This window comes from Oncorhynchus keta, chromosome 15 (assembly GCF_023373465.1).
Source record: "Oncorhynchus keta strain PuntledgeMale-10-30-2019 chromosome 15, Oket_V2, whole genome shotgun sequence".
Classification (NCBI taxonomy): domain Eukaryota; kingdom Metazoa; phylum Chordata; class Actinopteri; order Salmoniformes; family Salmonidae; genus Oncorhynchus; species Oncorhynchus keta.
In genome coordinates, this window is record NC_068435.1 from 38,682,082 (window position 1) to 38,704,530 (window position 22,449).

At 44.9% G+C, this 22,449-nt stretch overlaps 1 protein-coding gene across 2 annotated transcripts in view; it reads left to right on the forward strand.

Annotated features, from left to right (window-relative positions):
• The window catches only part of LOC118394898 (neurocan core protein-like), a 93,141-nt gene that overhangs the window by 11,208 nt on the left and 59,484 nt on the right, over window positions 1–22,449 (forward strand). For both annotated transcript variants that reach the window (XM_052463997.1, XM_052463996.1), the window contains exons 2-11: window positions 11,141–11,220; window positions 17,781–17,999; window positions 18,226–18,408; window positions 19,485–19,659; window positions 19,857–19,984; window positions 20,205–20,519; window positions 21,147–21,296; window positions 21,411–21,494; window positions 21,617–21,816; window positions 21,961–22,126. In XM_052463997.1, the coding sequence (XP_052319957.1) occupies window positions 11,148–11,220; window positions 17,781–17,999; window positions 18,226–18,408; window positions 19,485–19,659; window positions 19,857–19,984; window positions 20,205–20,519; window positions 21,147–21,296; window positions 21,411–21,494; window positions 21,617–21,816; window positions 21,961–22,126 (1,693 nt within the window). In that variant the 5' untranslated portion in view covers window positions 11,141–11,147. The remainder of the gene's footprint in view (window positions 1–11,140; window positions 11,221–17,780; window positions 18,000–18,225; window positions 18,409–19,484; window positions 19,660–19,856; window positions 19,985–20,204; window positions 20,520–21,146; window positions 21,297–21,410; window positions 21,495–21,616; window positions 21,817–21,960; window positions 22,127–22,449) is intronic.

The window sequence follows — 22,449 nt, forward strand, 5'->3', positions numbered from 1 at the left end:
GCTGGTAAGCTGTTACAGTAGGGTTAGTACAGTATGATTGAGTAGACTTACTGTAGATGGCTTCATCCATCTGTCATGCTTATGTTCTGGGCGGTAACCTCAATATTGTGGGGCTTACCGCAGCATGGTTCCAGGCTATTTGCTCCAATAATCGTCAAGCCCAATGGAAATCATCACTTACGTGACCCACTTGTGATTGATGCCATTTTAAAGATAAACAATGTTGTGTTTCACTGCCTAGCTCTGCGATGTCTCTTTTCCACACCAGTTTGGCAGTCATTTTGCATCTACAAGGTGCTACCTAGAACCTAAAAAGGTTATTTGGCTGTCCCCATAGGAGAACCCTTTTCGGTTCCATGTAGAACCCGTTCCATAGAGGGTTCTACGTGGAACCAAAAAGGGTTCTCCTATGGGGACAGCCGGAGAACATTTTTGGAACCCTTTTTTCTGAGAGCATCTTTTTGTAGTTATAATTGTCTAACTCTCTCTCTTTGTCCTGAACCTTTAATTATTGTTCTTATCTTGCCTCTCTCCTTCTCCCCTCTTTTCTCTCACAAATACATATATATAAATAGTGTGTAAATAGTATTTTTCTCTTGGTGTCTTTCCTATACATCATTATTTTATTTCTTAGTATTTTATTTAATGTAATATCTTGTTATGTTGTTTGTATGTAACTGCTCTGTACTTTGTCGTGTATTTCTACGTTTCATGTGGACACCAGGTAGAGTAGCTGTTACATGTGCAGTAGCTAATGGGGATCCTATTAAACCAAACTCTCCCTCCATCATATCAGACACATTGTACATTTTTCATTCTCTGATTCCTCTACTCACTTCTCCTTTCCTCTCAGCCTGGTTTCAGAGCCATACGAAACTTACTCTCCGTATTTCTCTGATTCCTCTACTCACCTCTCCTTTCCTCTCAGCCTGGTTTCAGAGCCATACGAAACTTACTCTCCGTATTTCTCTGATTCCTCTACTCACCTCTCCTTTCCTCTCAGCCTGGTTTCAGAGCCATACGAAACTTACTCTCCGTATTTCTCTGATTCCTCTACTCACCTCTCCTTTCCTCTCAGCCTGGTTTCAGAGCCATACGAAACTTACTCTCCGTATTTCTCTGATTCCTCTACTCACCTCTCCTTTCCTCTCAGCCTGGTTTCAGAGCCATACGAAACTTACTCTCCGTATTTCTCTGATTCCTCTACTCACCTCTCCTTTCCTCTCAGCCTGGTTTCAGAGCCATACGAAACTTACTCTCCGGATTTCTGAGCACCTCCAAGGCGTATGATACCTACAAATGGTCTAGTTACTTTAGACAGAAACAAAAGTAGGGAGGTTGGTCGGGGAGGATGGGTGGTCGTAATCCGCGACCATCTAGAATTCCAAATGTTGCATGTTCGAGTCACGTTGGGAACAACTGTAGCATTTTAGCTAACCCCTTCCCCTAACCCTTATTCTAAACTTAACCCAATTCACCTCAACTTTGTCCTTTTAGTTCCCCCAACTTTTCAAGTGAATGATCGTAACCTTTGTTGTTAGTTCACCTCACCACCAACGTAAATTCTCCATTGTTGTTACAATGCAACAAACAAGCTGGTCTCAGAGAAAGACATATAATACTATACGTCCTCCAAGACATATGATAACTTACATCACCCAATTCATATGATATGTATAGTATATACAGTGCCTTGCGAAAGTATACGGCCCCCTTGAACTTTGCGACCTTTTGCCACATTTCAGGCTTCAAACATAAAGATATAAAACTGTATTTTTTTGTGAAGAATCAACAACAAGTGGGACACAATCATGAAGTGGAATGACATTTATTGGATATTTCAAACTTTTTTAACAAATCAAAAACTGAAAAATTGGGCGTGCAAAATTATTCAGCCCCCTTAAGTTAATACTTTGTAGCGCCACCTTTTTGCTGCGATTACAGCTGTAAGTCGCTTGGTGTATGTCTCTATGAGTTTTGCACATCGAGAGACTGACATTTTTTCCCATTCCTCCTTGCAAAACAGCTCGAGCTCAGTGAGGTTGGATGGAGAGCATTTGTGAACAGAAGTTTTCAGTTCTTTCCACAGATTCTCGATTTGATTCAGGTCTGGACTTTGACTTGGCCATTCCAACACCTGGATATGTTTATTTTTGAACCATTCCATTGTAGATTTTGCTTTATGTTTTGGATCATTGTCTTGTTGGAAGACAAATCTCCGTCCCAGTCTCAGGTCTTTTGCAGACTCCATCAGGTTTTCTTCCAGAATGGTCCTGTATTTGGCTCCATCCATCTTGGCCAGGTAAGATGTATAGTACTAAATATCCTCTAATTTGTATGCTATTGTATGGCCAGGTAAGATGTATAGTACTATATATCCTCTAATTCGTATGCTATTGTATGGCCAGGTAAGATGTATAGTACTATATACTCTAATTCGTATGCTATTGTATGGCCAGGTAAGATGTATAGTACTATATCCTCTAATTCGTATGCTATTGTATGGCCAGGTAAGATGTATAATACTATATCCTCTAATTCGTATGCTATTGTATGGCCAGGTAAGATGTATAGTACTATATCCTCTAATTTGTATGCTATTGTATGGCCAGGTAAGATGTATAGTACTATATATTCTAATTCGTATGCTATTGTATGGTCAGGTAAGATGTATAGTACCATATATTCTAATTCGTATGCTATTGTATGGCCAGGTAAGATGTATAGTACTATATATCCTCTAATTCGTATGCTATTGTATGGCCAGGTAAGATGTATAGTACTATATATCCTCTAATTCGTATGCTATTGTATGGCCAGGTAAGATGTATAGTACTATATCCTCTAATTCGTATGCTATTGTATGGTCAGGTAAGATGTATAGTACTATATCCTCTAATTCGTATGCTATTGTATGGCCAGGTAAGATGTATAGTACTATATCCTCTAATTCGTATGCTATTGTATGGTCAGGTAAGATGTATAGTACTATATCCTCTAATTCGTATGCTATTGTATGGTCAGGTAAGATGTATAGTACTATATCCTCTAATTCGTATGCTATTGTATGGCCAGGTAAGATGTATAGTACTATATCCTCTAATTCGTATGCTATTGTATGGTCAGGTAAGATGTATAGTACTATATCCTCTAATTCGTATGCTATTGTATGGTCAGGTAAGATGTATAGTACTATATCCTCTAATTCGTATGCTATTGTATGGCCAGGTAAGATGTATAGTACTATATCCTCTAATTCGTATGCTATTGTATGGTCAGGTAAGATGTATAGTACTATATATTCTAATTCGTATGCTATTGTATGGCCAGTTAAGATGTATAGTACTATATCCTCTAATTCGTATGCTATTGTATGGTCAGTTAAGATGTATAGTAGTATATATCCTCTAATTCGTATGCTATTGTATGGCCAGGTAAGATGTATAGTACTATATCCTCTAATTCGTATGCTATTGTATGGCCAGGTAAGATGTATAGTACTATATCCTCTAATTCGTATGCTATTGTATGGCCAGGTAAGATGTATAGTACTATATCCTCTAATTCGTATGCTATTGTATGGCCAGGTAAGATGTATAGTACTATATATCCTCTAATTCGTATGCTATTGTATGGCCAGGTAAGATGTATAGTACTATATCCTCTAATTCGTATGCTATTGTATGGTCAGGCAAGATGTATAGTACTATATCCTCTAATTCGTATGCTATTGTATGGCCAGGTAAGATGTATAGTACTATATCCTCTAATTCGTATGCTATTGTATGGTCAGGTAAGATGTATAGTACTATATATCCTCTAATTCGTATGCTATTGTATGGTCAGGTAAGATGTATAGTACTATATCCTCTAATTTGTATGCTATTGTATGGTCAGGTAAGATGTATAGTACTATATCCTCTAATTCGTATGCTATTGTATGGCCAGGTAAGATGTATAGTACTATATCCTCTAATTCGTATGCTATTGTATGGCCAGGTAAGATGTATAGTACTATATATCCTCTAATTCGTATGCTATTGTATGGTCAGGTAAGATGTATAGTACTATATATCCTCTAATTCGTATGCTATTGTATGGTCAGGTAAGATGTATAGTACTATATCCTCTAATTCGTATGCTATTGTATGGTCAGGTAAGATGTATAGTACTATATCCTCTAATTCGTATGCTATTGTATGGTCAGGTAAGATGTATAGTACTATATCCTCTAATTCGTATGCTATTGGAAGACCGCTATTCCATTTATAATTGAACCTAACGTAACATCATACTAAATGGAGTGTCCCAGAATAATACACATTTCCCTGAGACCACGTTGCTCCTTTCAGAGCCTCTGTCACGCCCTGGTCGATGTATGTATGTTTGTCTTCATTTATTTGGTCAGGCCAGGGTGTGACATGGGTTTATTTTGTGGTGTGTTTTTGTATTGGGGTTTTAGTAGGTATTGGGATTGTGGCTGAGTAGGGTTGTCTAGGAAAGTCTATGGTTGCCTTGAGGCGGTTCTTAATCAGAGGCAGGTGATTTTCGTTGTCTCTGATTGGGAACCATATTTAGGCAGCCATATTCTTTGAGTGTTTCGTGGGTGATTGTTCCTGTCTTTGTGTTTGTTGTCACAAGAGAGGCTGTATAGGTTTTCACGGTCCGTTTGTTGTTTTGTATATTTGGTTATTTCATGTATAGTTAATTTTTTCATTAAAGAACATGAGTAACCACCACGCTGCATTTTGGTCCGCGCATCCTTCTCCACAAGAAAGCCGTTACAGCCTCTCTCTTCTCATGATTCCCACCAGCAGCATTTCATGAGTCATTAGCTGTTTTGAGTGTGTTTATTCACCAGACTTATTCGACACACAAGTGGAAAGTGTGTGTGTCACTATTCAAACACACAGATCAAAATACCTGGGGGGGGGGTAGCAGGGAGAGAATAATGCCTAATTCAGCTCCATTACCTTTCCTGGTGTTCAGATCTTCAGATGAGGTTTGGGTTTGGCGGGTGGAGGGGAGGGGAGTTGTAGTCGGGTAGCTACTTCTGATAATGTCTTAAGTAATTACTGTGCAATTCTTTGTCTACTTCCTATTTCCTAGACAAATGTGCCCATGACTTAGGTTTTTCTGTTGCTGAGTCATTTAGTCTTTCCTGGTATTATGTCACAATGCCATGCTGAGCCTATAGGGATAAAGAATGATGTTCTCACAGATTATCAAATATTACCTAGCACATTACCTTCTCAAAATGATGGCACAAACAATGTTCTGCTCCTAGAAGTATAGCAATTAAAATCCATCCTTAATGTCAAAGCGCAAGACCAGCCTATGAGGTACAGCCCCAGTCCACACCGTATCATAGCAATGCGAATAGCATTATGCCAGGTTACCACCTGTGCCAGCCTGTCCATTTTCAAAGAGCTTTTAAATTTCAAATTGGCAGTTCGATTTGGCATTATTTGACTAGTTGGTTTGAAAGTGGCCCTCGCCTCTCCTCTCTACCCCTCACTTAGTCTGTCCATCATTTGGAGCCCTCCGCCGCTCTGAATAGGTAATTGTTTTTGTAAGACATGATTAAGGAAAGAGAAGTCATTTTCAGCTACCAGGTCCCCAGCGAGAGTAAAAAAACACGACGCAACGTCTGACAGTTTTGCTTTATGACACGGTTTCTCTTTATAAAACAATGCTATGCTCTATAAAAGCCAAACACTAACACAGTCATCATGACTGAACATTCCATTGTCGTCCTCTTTGTTTCTCTTCTTTCATCTCTTCCTAGATTGACATGTAATGAAATATCAAGGGAAGTTTAATAGTCTGTTGCATCAACCGGGGCCTGCGATCTTTTCCCCAGGTTGTAGTTGTCAGCGAAAGTGCGCCCTCTTAATTAACTCATGAAACACTATTGAACAGTTCCTGACCTCCTTTTCCCAGGAGGCATTGAGACTTGCAGTGCCTTCCCAAAGTATTCATACCCCTTGACTTACACCCCTTGATATTCCAAACGTTGTTGTTACAGCCTGATACGTCACCCATCTGGTTTGCGTTTAGTGGGACTATCAGTTGTTTTCCAAGAGGACAATGACCCACCACACCTCCAGGCTGTGTAAAGGCTATTAGACCAAGAAGGAGAGTGATGCATCAGATGACCTGGCCTCCACAATCACCTGACCTCAACCCAATTGAGATGGTTTGGGATGAGTTGGACCGCAGGGTAAACGAAAAGCAGCCAACAAGTGCTCAGCATTTGTGGGAACTTCTTCAAGAATGTTGGAAAAGCATTCCAGGTGAAGCTGTTTGAGAGAATGCCAAGAGTGTGTAAAACTGTCATCAAGGCAAAGGGTGATTATTTGAAGAATCTGAAATATAAAATATATGTAACATTTGTGTTTTCATTGTGTTTTTTAATTTGTGTTACAGGTTTTTGGTTACTACATGATTCTATATGTGTTATTTCATAGTTCTTATTCTACAATGTAGAAAATAGTCAAATTAAGAAAAACCCTTGAATGAGTAAGTGTTCTATAACTTTTCACTGGTAGTGTATGTTTTCACACCCCTGTGTCAATACATGTTAGAATCACCTTTGGTAGCTGTGAGTCATTCTGGGCAAGTCTCTAAAAGCTTTGCATACCTGGATTGCACACTGCACATTATCCTTTAAAAAATTATTTAAGCGCTGTCAAGTTAGTTGTTGATCATTGCTAGACAGACGTTCAGAAAGTATTCAGACCAGTTAACTTTTTCCACATTTTGCTAAATTACAGCTTTATTCTAAAATTGATTATATAGTTTTTCCCCCTCATCAATCTACACACAATACCCCATAATGACAAAGCAAAAACTGTTTTTTAGAAACTTTTGCAAATGAATAAAATATATATATATTTTTTTAAGTAAATAAAATATCACATTTACAAGTATTCAGGTTCTTTACTCAGTACTTTGTTGAAGCACCTTTGGCAGTGATTACAGCCTCAAGTCTTCTTCGGTATGATGCTACAAGCTTGGCACACCTGTATTTGGGGAGTTTCTCCCATTCTGCTCTGCAGATCCTCTCAGACTGTGAGGTTGGATGGGGAACGTTATTCCACAGCTATTTTCAGGTCTCTCCAGAGATGTTTGATCGGGTTCAAGTCCGGGCTCTGGCTGGGCCACTCAGAGACTTGTCCCGAAGCCAATCCTGCGGTGTCTTGGCCAATTGCTTAGGGTTGTTGTCCTATTGGAAGGTAAACCTTCACCCCAGTCTGAGGTCCTGACACCACCATGCTTCACGGTAGGGATGGTGCCAGGGTTCCTCCAGACATGATGCTTGGCATTCAGGCCAAAGAGTTCAATCGTGGTTTCATCAGACCAGAGAATATTGTTTCTCATGGTCTGAGAGTCATTTGGGTGCCTTTTGGCAAACTCCAAGTGGACTGTCATGTGCCTTTTACTGGGGAGTGGCTTCTGTCTGGCTACTCTACCATAATGGCCTGATTGGTGGAGTGCTGCAGAGATGGTAGTCCTTCTGGAAGGTTCTCCCATCTCCACAGTGGAACTCTAGAGCTCTGTCCGAGTGACCATCGGGTTCTTGGTCACCTCCCTGACCAATGCCCTTCTCCCCCGATTGCTCAGTTTGGCTGGGCGGCCAGCTCTAGGAAGAGTCTCGGTGGTTCCAAACTTCCATTTAAGAATGATAGAGGCCACTGTGTTCTTTGGGACCTTCAATGTTGCAGACATTTTTTTTGGTACCCTTCCCCCAAATCTGTGCCTCGACACAATCCTGTCTCTGAGCTCTACGGACAATTCCTTCGACCTCATGGCTTGGTTTTTACTCTGACATGCACTGTCAACTGTGGGACCTTATATAGACAGGTGTGTGCCTTTCCAAATCATGTCCAATCAATTGAATTTACCACAGGTGGACTCCAATCAAGTTGTAGAAACATCTATGGAAACATTGATCAGTTTTGAGTCTCATAGCAAAGTGTCTGAATACTTATATAAATACAATATTTCACCCAGTGTCTGTTGAAAAGCATGCTAAACCAGGTTTTCCTCTAGGATTTTAGCTCTATTCCTTTTATTTTTACCCCCCAAAAAAAAACCTTGTCCTTGCCGATGAGAAGCATACCCATAACATGATGCAGCCACCACCATGCTTGAACATATGAAGCGTGGTACTCAGTGACGTGCTGTGTTGGATTTTCCCCAATATTCCCCACATTTTTTACAGTTTTACTTTAGCGCTTTATTGCAAACAGGATTGTTTTGGAATATTCTGGCTTCCTTCTTTTCACTCTGTCATTTGAAGTATTGTGGAGTAACTACAATGTTGTTGATCGGTCCTCAGTTTTCTCCTATCACAGCCATTCAACTCTGTAACTGTTTTAAAGTCACCATTGGCCTCATAGTGAAATCCCTGAGCAGTTTCCTTCCTCTCCAGCAACTGAGTTAGGAAGGACGCCTGTATCTTTTTAGTGACAAGGTATGCTGATACACCATCCAAAGTGTAATTAATAATTTCACCATGCTCAAATGGATACTCAGTGTATGTTTATTTGTGAGGCATTGGGAAAACCTTCCTGGTCTTTGTGATTGAATCTGTGTTTGAAATTCAATGCTCTACTGAGGGACCATACTGATAATTGTATGTGTGGGGTACAGAGATGAGGTAGTCATTCAAAAATCATGTTAAACACACTATTATTGCACACAGAGTGAATCCGTGCAACTTATTATGTGACTTGTTAATCACATTTTTACTCCTGAACTCATTTAGGCTTGTCATAACAAAGGGGTTGAATACTTATTGACTCAAGACATTTCGGCTTTTAATTTTTTATTATTTTGTAAAAAATAATATATATAAAAACACATACTTCCACTTTGACATTATGGAGTATTGACATTATGGAGTATTGACATTATGGGGTATTGACATTATGGGGTGTTGACATTATGGAGTATTGACATTATGGGGTACTGACATTATGGGGTATTGACATTATGGAGTATTGACATTATGGGGTATTGACATTATGGGGTATTGACATTATGGAGTATTGACATTATGGAGTATTGACATTATGGGGTACTGACATTATGGGGTATTGACATTATGGAGTATTGACATTATGGGGTATTGACATTATGGGGTATTGACATTATGGGGTATTGACATTATGGGGTATTGACATTATGGGGTATTGACATTATGGAGTATTGACATTATGGGGTATTGACATTATGGGGTATTGTGTGTAGGCCAGTCACAGAAAATCTCAATTGAATCAATTTTCAATTCAGGCTGTAACACAAGAAAAAGTGGAAAAAGGGGTGTGAATACTTTCTGAAGGCCGTGTAGGTCCTCTGCCAGTGGAAAAAGGGGTGTGAATACTTTCTGAAGGCCGTGTAGGTCCTCTGCCAGTGGAAAAAGGGGTGTGAATACTTTCTGAAGGCCGTGTAGGTCCTCTGCCAGTGGAAAAAGGGGTGTGAATACTTTCTGAAGGCCGTGTAGGTCCTCTGCCAGTGGAAAAAGGGGTGTGAATACTTTCTGAAGGCCGTGTAGGTCCTCTGCCAGTGGAAAAAGGGGTGTGAATACTTTCTGAAGGCTGTGTAGGTCCTCTGCCAGTGGAAGGAGACTAGAGCGATACTCTATCCACGGCCAGGTAGAGAGGACAGCAGATCCCACAAGGAACATACGGGGTTTGGTATGTGTTGTATGTGTGTCAGCATGGCGTGTAGGTCCTCTGCCAGTGGAAGGAGACTAGAGCGATACTCTATCCACGGCCAGGTAGAGGGGACAGCAGATCCCACAAAGAACATACGGGGTTTGTTATGTGTTGTATGTGTGACGTGTGTCAGCATGGCGTGTGTGTGCGCACGTTTCTCTTCTTGCCTCCTCTGGGAAAGAGCATTCCCACTGGGCTGGTGGTAATTTGTGTGTGTTTGTGTGTGTCACTGAGACAGATGAAGTGCCCTCAGGTGCTTGTGTATCATGAATCCAGACCGGAGCAGCTAGTGGGTTGATTAACTGAAGGGACTGAACGGCCCTCAGTCACTGCTGACTCTATTTATGTGAGTCTGAGCTGAGTTGGAAGGCGTATGCTGTAGAGATACACACACACACACACACACACACACACACACACACACACACACACACACACACACACACACACACACACACACACACACACACACACACACACACACACACACACACACACACAAGCCTGCTCATATCTGTGGTAATGAGAGCGGGCCGAGGAGAGAGCTCATGCCCACTAGATGTATGCGATCGTATCTGTGGTAATGAGAGCGGGACGGGGAGAGAGCTCATGCCCACTAGATGTATGCGATCGTATCTGTGGTAATGAGAGCGGGCCGAGGAGAGAGCTCATGCCCACTAGATGTATGCGATCGTATCTGTGGTAATGAGAGCGGGACGGGGAGAGAGCTCATGCCCACTAGATGTATGCAATCGTATCTGTGGTAATGAGAGCGGGACGGGGAGAGAGCTCATGCCCACTAGATGTATGCGATCGTATCTGTGGTAATGAGAGCGGGACGGGGAGAGAGCTCATGCCCACTAGATGCTCTACTGTCAATGTTACTTCTGTCTTGTCTTTCTGTGTTGATTGAGAGGGGTGGGGCTCGCAGCCAGGCTCTCTGCACGACTCCCTCTCTGCCAGAGACTCATTCCTCATGTGGTTCATGGAGAATAGGTCAAAGGTCGCCATGTCTGCGCACATTGAAAGTGATCTAGCAGCTCAACAGGGCGTAGCGCAAAGATTCCGTCCTCTTGCATAATACAATAGAAGAATGGAGACAAAATAAGCTTTTAATGTCTATGCAGCTCACTCTTTGGTGAGGGGATGCAACACGAGGTACACATACAGGACAGGACACACGGAACACATGCAGTGTACGTGCTCATAGCCCATTGACCTACAGAATGTACCTGGGGAGAAGTGGAAGAGAGAGAGTGAGAGATTGACAGACAAATACTACTTTAACCATGCAACGTGAATCTTAATGGTCTCTGTCCCCGTCTATCCCCCTCTCTCTCTCTCGCCTTCTCTTTCCATCTACCTATCTCACTCTCTCCCCCTCTCTCTCTCACCCCCCCCCTCTCTCTTTGCAGGTCCAGGATGGCGGTGGCTGTGCATGTACCTGGTCGACAGGCTGTCCCGTCTCTGCTGCTGCTTCTGTGTGCTGGCCTAGGTGAGTGCTCTTATCTGTGCTCATCCTTCATTCTGACACGCACACTGGTTTCAGCCCTCAGTTTCTGCTCATCCTTCATTCTGACACGCACACTGGTTTCAGCCCTCAGTTTCTGCTCATCCTTCATTCTGACACGCACACTGGTTTCAGCCCTCAGTTTCTGCTCATCCTACATTCTGACACGCACACTGGTTTCAGCCCTCAGTTTCTGCTCATCCTTCATTCTGACACGCACACTGGTTTCAGCCCTCAGTTTCTGCTCATCCTTCATTCTGACACGCACACTGGTTTCAGCCCTCAGTTTCTGCTCATCCTTCATTCTGACACGCACACTGGTTTCAGCCCTCAGTTTCTGCTCATCCTTCATTCTGACACGCACACTGGTTTCAGCCCTCAGTTTCTGCTCATCCTACATTCTGACACGCACACTGGTTTCAGCCCTCAGTTTCTGCTCATCCTTCATTCTGACACGCACACTGGTTTCAGCCCTCAGTTTCTGCTCATCCTTCATTCTGACACGCACACTGGTTTCAGCCCTCAGTTTCTGGGAAGCTGGTGGACAACACATCATCAACAGGAGGTGCTGCTGGAAATCCCAGGCACATTTTCGGAAAATAGAAGCCGAAAATGCGGCCCGAGCGAAGAAATTTTGGATCAGTAGTAATGTTGACTGCTACTACTTTTTGATTGTGTAGTTTGAACGTTGTAACGGAGAAACACGATGTGGATGTTCGCAGACAGGCTCTGTGGGAGTGTGCTGGAACTGTTCCAGACCCATTGATGGTCATTTAGTTGACCGTCTGTTCAATCACACTGCGTCAAATTGTCCTGTGCTGGAGCAACGAAGACAGGAAGTCTATCTAAGCATGTGGTTAAAACCTGTGATGTTACGGGAACCACGAACTGACTGTGTCCCAATAGGCTTAGATACAGATGTAGGATCTTCATTTGACCCAGTTTGCTACAGCAGAAGAAGAATCATTCAGCAACAGGAAATGGTCATTATTATGTGGATTCTTTTTTTGTAGGGGTTGATACATTTTTTGATTCATCAAATCTTCCATTAAAGTGGAAATTACAAACTTTCAAAGCCTTTCAGAACCTCTAATACACTACAGGTTTGCATTTCCTGCCAGGAAAAGTGTAAGCAATAAAAGAGTGATCAAATTAAGATCCTACGTCTGTAGTTACCTTCCTTTCCTCGTTTCGTCTCCGTCATGGTCTACATTATTTGAAAGAACTTAATGGGATTTGGCTCAAAAGCAGATACTGTAATGTAATTGAGTGTGAGAGAGTGTGTGTGTGTGTGTGTGTGTGTGTGTGTGTGTGTGTGTGTGTGTGTGCGTGCGTGTCTGGTACACGCGTGCATGTACGTGTGTGTTATTGCTCTCTGTTGCTCAGATGGACGAAGGGTCTCAGAGGCCACTCACAGGTTACGGTATATCACTCTCCTACCTAACCTTCCCCCACACACCACACAACCTATCTGGACACTATCCTCCAGCTGCTGTTGCCATGGATATCCCAGCTAATAGATGGATGGCTGGGGGATGGAAAGGCATGCATTTTCTGGGAGAGAATGCCTCGCGGTCTTTGACTCTGCTGGGCTTTGATGTGTGTGTGTGATTGTATATCTATTACTTATTGACATGAAGCTGAGGAACCATCCTATTTGACGAGCCCGGCACAAGTGAAGACAGCTATGCAGTAGCAGAACAGACACGACTGAATAACGTGCTTCTCTCTCATATCACTGTCAGGGCTCCTGTATGTCAGCGCTACACTGCATGAAACTTGTCAACCATTAATAATAGGCAGGGACAAGAATGAGACAAATGAGAGGAACAATTCATCCTTGATTGAGACTTCGTAAGGCCTAATACTGGCCAGATCTACACACGGGTTTCCACTCTGATGAGCATACAATAGGAGAGCGGCTTCTGTTGCCGACAGTAAAAGTCCTCCGTGTCATCTCCACCCTGTTTCCATTGTTAAAAAGTCCTCCGTGTCATCTCCACCCTGTTTCCATTGTTAAAAAGTCCTCCGTGTCATCTCCACCCTGTTTCCATTGTTAAAAAGTCCTCCGTGTCATCTCCACCCTGTTTCCATTGTTAAAAAGTCCTCCGTGTCATCTCCACCCTGTTTCCATTGTTAAAAAGTCCTCCGTGTCATCTCCACCCTGTTTCCATTGTTAAAAAGTCCTCCGTGTCATCTCCACCCTGTTTCCATTGTTAAAAAGTCCTCCGTGTCATCTCCACCCTGTTTCCATTGTTAAAAAGTCCTCCGTGTCATCTCCACCCTGTTTCCATTGTTAAAAAGTCCTCCGTGTCATCTCCACCCTGTTTCCATTGTTAAAAAGTCCTCCGTGTCATCTCCACCCTGTTTCCATTGTTAAAAAGTCCTCCGTGTCATCTCCACCCTGTTTCCATTGTTAAAAAGTCCTCCGTGTCATCTCCACCCTGTTTCCATTGTTAGGAGTCTCCCTGTTTCCTTTCCTGCTGTCAATTCCATCTGTTTTTCCATTCACAGTTGTCTGTGTTCATCTCTTAGTCTGTCTCTCTCTCTCTCTCCACGTAGCAAACAGTGTTTGTGATTACTTCTGGCTTGGGGATAAAGCTGATTGTTAGAATACTGACATGGGGATTCTCTCTATGGGGGGGTTCCACTTGTGAAGACATTCCAATCTAAATGCAGATGGGAGAGCCTTGTAGTTGGCCTTTACCGGTATTCCCATTTCCATGGTTACCCTGAGGCTGTATTTCACGGCATCTGGAGTGAGCGACCTGCTGATGCCCACCTGCAGAGTGATGAACCCTGTTCTTTGTGCGGCAAACACCGTCCCGACACTTTTACGTCCAATCAAATCAAAGAGAGGGGAGGGGAGAGGGAGTGAGGGGAAAGGAGAAGAGAGGAAAGGGGGGACAGAGAGGTTAGTGGTAGAGAGGGGAGAGAATGAAAGAGGGGGATGGGGACAAAAAGAGAGAGGAGAAAGAGAGCGAGAGAGGGAAAGCAGGTGCATGAATGCAGATATGAATGTGATGAAATAAGCATACTGAAATTGGAATTAATTATCTGTCTACCCAGCCAAGTGTCAAGTGTGTGTGTGTGCGTGTGTGTGTGTGTGTGTGTGTGTGTGTGTGTGTGTGTGTGTGTGTGTGTGTGTGTGTGTGTGTGTGTGTGTGTGTGTGTGTGTGTGTGTGTGTGTGTGTGTGTGTGTGTGTGACTCTACACAGTGCTGTTGTGTCACCTCTACTGGAATGGAGTTTCACCGAGTTGGGTTCCGGAACATTCTCTGAGTGTTACTCTGGTAATGAATCCCAGAGGTCTGGTTAAGTATGGCACCCTGGAATCTCAGCTCTTCTCATTCATCTTCTGCTCTCTCAATAGGTAATTGGCTTGGCTCTAATACACCAAACTGACAGAACTAACCATTACTCCTGTCTGTTTTAGCTTACTTGAGGATCTTACATAGAAATAGACTTACCATTCAAGCCAATGGTGGGTAGATCGGCCCCCATATTGAGTGAACGCATAGGAGTACATTTGATCTCTTCCCTTTTTCCCTCACGACCCTGCCTCTTCTTCTTCCTCTCCTTAGGGGTGAGCGAGGCAGCCTCCATAGTGAACATGCATAGAGTCATCCACCCTGCCTCTTCTTCTTCCTCTCCTTAGGGGTGAGCGAGGCAGCCTCCATAGTGAACATGCGTAGAGTCATCCACCCTGCCTCTTCTTCTTCCTCTCCTTAGGGGTGAGCGAGGCAGCCTCCATAGTGAACATGCGTAGAGTCATCCACCCTGCCTCTTCTTCTTCCTCTCCTTAGGGGTGAGCGAGGCAGCCTCCATAGTGAACATGCGTAGAGTCATCCACCCTGTCTCTGCTTCTTCCTCTCCTTAGGGGTGAGCGAGGCAGCCTCCATAGTGAACATGCGTAGAGTCATCCACCCTGTCTCTGCTTCTTCCTCTCCTTAGGGGTGAGCGAGGCAGCCTCCATAGTGAACATGCATAGAGTCATCCACCCTGTCTCTTCTTCTTCCTCTCCTTAGGGGTGAGCGAGGCAGCCTCCATAGTGAACATGCATAGAGTCATCCACCCTGTCTCTTCTTCTTCCTCTCCTTAGGGGTGAGCGAGGCAGCCTCCATAGTGAACATGCATAGAGTCATCCACCCTGTCTCTTCTTCTTCCTCTCCTTAGGGGTGAGCGAGGCAGCCTCCATAGTGAACATGCATAGAGTCATCCACCCTGTCTCTTCTTCTTCCTCTCCTTAGGGGTGAGCGAGGCAGCCTCCATAGTGAACATGCATAGAGTCATCCACCCTGTCTCTTCTTCTTCCTCTCCTTAGGGGTGAGCGAGGCAGCCTCCATAGTGAACATGCGTAGAGTCATCCACCCTGTCTCTTCTTCTTCCTCTCCTTAGGGGTGAGCGAGGCAGCCTCCATAGTGAACATGCGTAGAGTCATCCACCCTGCCTCTTCTTCTTCCTCTCCTTAGGGGTGAGCGAGGCAGCCTCCATAGTGAACATGCGTAGAGTCATCCACCCTGTCTCTTCTTCTTCCTCTCCTTAGGGGTGAGCGAGGCAGCCTCCATTAGTGAACATGCATAGAGTCATCCACCCTGCCTCTTCTTCTTCCTCTCCTTAGGGGTGAGCGAGACAGCTTCCATAGTGAACATGCATAGAGTCATCCACCCAGTCTCTTCTTCTTCCTCTCCTTAGGGGTGAGCGAGGCAGCCTCCATAGTGAACATGCATAGAGTCATCCACCCTGTCTCTTCTTCTTCCTCTCCTTAGGGGTGAGCGAGGCAGCCTCCATTAGTCAACATGCATAGAGTCATCCACCCTGCCTCTTCTTCTTCCTCTCCTTAGGGGTGAGCGAGGCAGCCTCCATAGTGAACATGCATAGAGTCATCCACCCTGCCTCTTCTTCTTCCTCTCCTTAGGGGTGAGCGAGGCAGCCTCCATAGTGAACATGCATAGAGTCATCCACCCTGCCTCTTCTTCTTCCTCTCCTTAGGGGTGAGCGAGGCAGCCTCCATTAGTGAACATGCGTAGAGTCATCCACCCTGTCTCTTCTTCTTCCTCTCCTTAGGGGTGAGCGAGGCAGCCTCCATTAGTGAACATGCATAGAGTCATCCACCCTGCCTCTTCTTCTTCCTCTCCTTAGGGGTGAGCGAGGCAGCCTCCATAGTGAACATGCATAGAGTCATCCACCCTGTCTCTTCTTCTTCCTCTCCTTAGGGGTGAGCGAGGCAGCCTCCATTAGTGAACATGCATAGAGTCATCCACCCTGCCTCTTCTTCTTCCTCTCCTTAGGGGTGAGCGAGGCAGCCTCCATAGTGGACATGCATAGAGTCATCCACCCTGTCTCTTCTTCTTCCTCTCCTTAGGGGTGAGCGAGACAGCCTCCATAGTGAACATGCGTAGAGTCATCCACCCTGACTCTTCTTCTTCCTCTCCTTAGGGGTGAGCGAGGCAGCCTCCATAGTGAACATGCATAGAGTCATCCACCCTGTCTCTTCTTCTTCCTCTCCTTAGGGGTGAGCGAGGCAGCCTCCATAGTGAACATGCGTAGAGTCATCCACCCTGCCTCTTCTTCTTCCTCTCCTTAGGGGTGAGCGAGACAGCCTCCATAGGGAACATGCGTAGAGTCATCCACCCTGCCTCTTCTTCTTCCTCTCCTTAGGGGTGAGCGAGGCAGCCTCCATAGTGAACATGCATAGAGTCATCCACCCTGCCTCTTCTATTTCCTCTCCATAGGCGTGAGCGAGGCAGCCTCCATAGTGAACATGCATAGAGTCATCCACCCTGTCTCTTCTTCTTCCTCTCCTTAGGGGTGAGCGAGGCAGCCTCCATAGTGAACATGCATAGAGTCATCCACCCTGTCTCTTCTTCTTCCTCTCCTTAGGGGTGAGCGAGGCAGCCTCCATAGTGAACATGCATAGAGTCATCCACCCTGCCTCTTCTTCCTCTCCTTAGGGGTGAGCGAGGCAGCCTCCATAGTGAACATGCATAGAGTCATCCACCCTGCCTCTTCTTCTTCCTCTCCTTAGGGGTGAGCGAGGCAGCCTCCATAGTGAACATGCATAGAGTCATCCACCCTGCCTCTTCTTCTTCCTCTCCTTAGGGGTGAGCGAGGCAGCCTCCATAGTGAACATGCATAGAGTCATCCACCCTGTCTCTTCTTCTTCCTCTCCTTAGGGGTGAGCGAGGCAGCCTCCATAGTGAACATGCGTAGAGTCATCCACCCTGCCTCTTCTTCTTCCTCTCCTTAGGGGTGAGCGAGGCAGCCTCCATAGTGAACATGCGTAGAGTCATCCACCCTGCCTCTTCTTCTTCCTCTCCTTAGGGGTGAGCGAGGCAGCCTCCATAGTGAACATGCATAGAGTCATCCACCCTGCCTCTTCTTCTTCCTCTCCTTAGGGGTGAGCGAGACAGCCTCCATAGTGAACATGCATAGAGTCATCCACCCTGCCTCTTCTTCTTCCTCTCCTTAGGGGTGAGCGAGACAGCCTCCATAGTGAACATGCATAGAGTCATCCACCCTGTCTCTTCTTCTTCCTCTCCTCAGGGGTGAGCGAGGCAGCCTCCATAGTGAACATGCGTAGAGTCATCCACCCTACCGTACAAGAGCCACTGGCCGGGTTCGCTCACCTCCCCTGCGTCTTCACCCACGAGCCCAGTGAGCCCAGCCCCTCTAGCCAGCCTCCCCATATCCAGTGGACCCGAACCTGGGTACTGCGTGGAGGAATGGGGGATCCCCTGGAGCAGATGGTTCTCTCAGCCAAAGGTAAAGAAAGTAACAATAGTCTGATATTAAAGCTAATGATTCAATGATAGTGTTTCAACCAACATGGTCTTAGACTGTTTCAACTAGTAGGATATTCCTTTCAATCAACACTTACACGCGCCACATTTGGATTTTTGTATTACAACAGGTCATTCATTATGACCCAATGATGTAGAGTAAACACTTTCATAGAAAAACAAACATATTTTGTAACTCTTTGCCAAAGGTGACGTGGTGAAGGTGAATAAGGCTTTCGCTGGGCGGGTCAGGTTGCTTGGATACGCTGCCAACAACCGAAATGCTACCATGGAGATCTCAGGCCTCCGTAGCAACGACACAGGCACCTACCACTGCCAGGTTGTCGTGGGCGACAACTACGAGCGAGACGTATTGCCCCTTGTGGTCATGGGTGAGGAGTTTATACTGTAACTGACTGCATGTCGTTGTAATTGAAGTTTTCTCTCCGATTTAATATAGTATATCTTTGTTTGCAACAATTACGAGAAGTACCTTCTTTTGAATTCTTGAATTAGTGTGTTTTGTGAATCACTTTTCATTTTTACAGTTGTAGAGTTCATCAATAGTGAAAAAGCCTCCTTTCTGAAAGCCTCGACAAATCCATACGGTGGATAACCTCTTTGTCCCTTCAAATGATCATTAATAGCATCTTAGAAACCTCGGTGTGAAAATGTGACCTTTTACTTAATGACCATTGGTCCTTCCCATTGAGTGTTGGGACAAAGCCTCCTTTATCTCATTCAACACGAATTACATTGATTCATCATATCAAATCAATATCACAATTACTTTCTCCAGGCTTACTTTTCTGTGCTTCTGTTTGTGTTGTCGTTACGGGTTCATATTAACAGACGAATAGTCCGTAACACTGTCATTAACATTAAGCACATGGATTGAATACCAATGACAAGTACCCTGTGACTGCTCTTCCATGAAGTGCAGCTCAAAGCGGGTTTCTGTTTCGAATGGGAACGGGGAACCTATTTGGTTGGCGACCACCTGTATAATCTGTCAAAGTTGGGCAATATCACGGACATCCGATATACAGCAGCAGATGCAGAGGAGGGAACAAAAGGGAGAAAAAACGTCTTTCCACATTCCGATGTTAATATTAGCATAATCATTTAGTGTCTTACAATGCCACACGGAGAGTAACATTTCATTGGGTGACCTTCGCCAGTGAACGAACATCCTAATGATCTAATTGGTTGTACAAGCTCCCATCTGTTTGTCTGAGACAAATACACACTTGGCATCACAACCCAGACCTGTGTGTGGCTGTGTCGTACGCTGCTCAAATTGAGTGCTTGTTTTTTGTTGTTGTGAATACGTGTGCTGTATGTGTGTGTCCTTGAGGTGTTGATCAAGAAAGAGAAAAATACAAGCGAGGGGGAGAGAGAGAGAGAGAGAGAGAGTAGAAAGAGAATGTGTCTGTCAGTCACCTCACCTCTGTGTCTCTCCTCTCAGGTGTTGTGTTCCATTACCGTTCTCCTAGTGACCGTTACGCCCTCTCGTTCGATGACGCCCAGTGGGTCTGTCAGGAGAACTCTGCCCTCATCGCCACGCCGACCCAGCTGTGGGCAGTTTTCTACAATGGCTATGCAAACTGTGCTGCCGGATGGCTCTCCGACCAGACTGTCCGGTGGGCACACACACACACACACACACGCACACACACACAGCTGACCCAGTCACTCCTGTCACATCCAAACACTCGCTCACAATACAACGAAGACCGCATACTGTTTGGAGGACAGCCGTAGTTTGATATTTTGAACATCTGGTGCGAACACAGAGCCTAGTTTTCTGACTCTGATCCTATTAATATTATCTCCACAGCTATCCTATCCAGTCACCAGAGCGTGGTTGCTATGGACAACAGGAGTACTCGGCTGGTGTGAGGAATTATGGGAAGAGAGACCCTAATGAGCTGTTTGATGTCTACTGTTTCGCCGGGGAACTGGACGGTGAGACACACACACACACACGTGCATGGCTGTACGCACGCACACACACACACAGGCAGACACACACATGTCCACACGCACACACACACACAGGCAGACACACACAGAAACATCTCACTTCCACTCCTGACTCACTTTAATAAAATTGCCTTGTGAATTTGTAGGCTTGTGAAAGGACAATAAAGATATCTGAGTCAGAACCTCCTCTCTCTCTATCCAGGTGAGGTATTCCACTCATGGGTCCCAGGGCGTCTGACTCTATCCTCTGCCTCAGAACGCTGCATCTCCCTGGGAGGACAGTTGGCCACGGTGGGGCAGCTCTACCTGGCCTGGAAGGCTGGGCTGGACAGCTGTGCTCCAGGCTGGCTCTCTGACGGTAGTGTCCGCTACCCTATCACCCAGCCCAGGCAGGGCTGTGGAGGGGCCCAGCCAGGGGTCTGGACCGTCGTTCCCAACACCAATGGAACCACAACCAGCAGCGGATCGGCCAATGCTACGGACGCCACACCGCTCTACGATGCCTATTGCTACAGAGGTGAGAATGAAGTCCAGATCTGGAGTCCCAAGAGTTCAGAGTTCATAGGTTACATTGTCAGTGTTAGGCTAAACTGGGAACTTCTCTTACACGAGTCACTGATAAACACAAAGTTCATAATGTAACATCACGATGTTAAAACGTCCAAGGCCTTTTCTCCATTCACCGATTCAATTATTCTTAGAGGTGTAGCTACAGTATGACTTAACCATCTCTACTGAAGTAAGCATGACGATGCTGTTGCCCACCGTGACATGCGTTGCCAAGGACGTAACCATAGCAACACTGGTTAAGACAACCTAATAATTCCATGAGGAAGCTTTTGAAAATAATTTGATTCATGAGACCACCACTGTTGCAAACTACTATAGCATAGCTGGTCCCTTTTGTTAAGAATTATTCCTAAATTATGCAAAGAGTTATGGGATATTAGAATCCTCTTGTTACACTGGAAGTGCTGGATAGACTTTTAGGAAGTGGAAGAGAGCGTAAGAGAGAGGAGAGAGATGATTAATTAGACAGGAATGTATTGCACACACTGACCATGAAGCGTCAGTCATTGTTCATTCATTGGGTTGTGACGTCTCCTGCACATGTATGCTCTTCAATTCCTCATGGTTTCATCAGGGAACGTAAAGAAGCCAGGCCCCATCTCTAAGATCTACGCGTCTCTGTGGAAGCCCTGGAGCTACCTGACCGGCCCCAGCGACACAGGCACTCCAGGAACAGACAGCCTTTCCCTGGCTACTGAGACCAGCAGCAACCCCCCAACCACAGGTGGGTGTGGAGATGAATGGATAGATGTAGAGTAATGGGTTTTCAACATGGTTGAATGGCAAGAAGGTTTTTCTTATTCTGTGAATAATCCTCCCTTCTCTTCCATCTTCTCAGGGAGCCGTAACCTTTCACCTTCTGGTGACCTCACACCTTCGACCTGGTCAGGATTGGTTGATCTGGAGGAAGAGGCCGGCTCTTGTAAGAAACTTGAACCACATCTAAAAGGATATTCTATTGCACATATAGAGCATTCCTTTTGACCAAAGCACCTGCTTTTGTATGATTATTGTTACTGTAATTCAATGTGTTGATCTTCTCAGCTTCAGACCCCTGGTCCTCAGAGTCCTCTGAGGGGTATGTCACCCTGCAGCTGAGCCCAGGAGAGAGCTCTCTAGCCTGGGGAGACCTGGGAGACATGGACCCTAACTCTGGAGTTTTCCTCAGACCTCCAGCCACCCCCAGCCACGGTCCAAGTTCTACCACACAGAAAGAGGCGTTATCAGCCCCTACTGACAGAAAGGTTGCTACATTTTTACAATATCGATTTATTACAAGTACTGTATCATCAGGGTACTTTGGCATACAGGCACTTTGTGGCTCTAGTATTGTTAATTGTATTACAGTAAATTCATTGTATTGGCTGTATGGTGGTCTCTGTCTAAAGGTGATGGCCAAGATAGTGAAGTCCATGTGGAAGCCGTGGAACTACCTGGCAGGGGTGACAGAAGGTACCCCAGGAAGAGGCAGTCCAGAGGTGGAGAGAAGGGGAACTACGGAGGGGACAGATAGCGGGACTGTGCCCACCGGTTCTCCTGGCTCTCCTGCTCCAGGTCAGTGTGGACTTTTTGCTTTATTTTGGTTGTGATACTGAGACAAACAGCTAGAGAGAAAGAAAAGAGAGAAAGAGACACTGTGTTTGTGAGTGTGTGCTTGCATGTTAGTCTGGGTCAGAAACTGTTTTACTGCCCTTTTCAGTCGTCTAAGCTTCATTAATACAGATATGTTCTCTGGCCCCATTCAACTCAAAGGCATACATGTTTAACAGAGAAAGGAACCTTAGGCATTGTTGTCTGCATTCCTTAAGCCTTTTCTTCCAATGAAGGGTTTTCTGGGATGGTAAAACTATAAAACATAAAAGAAATAGAGGCACAAT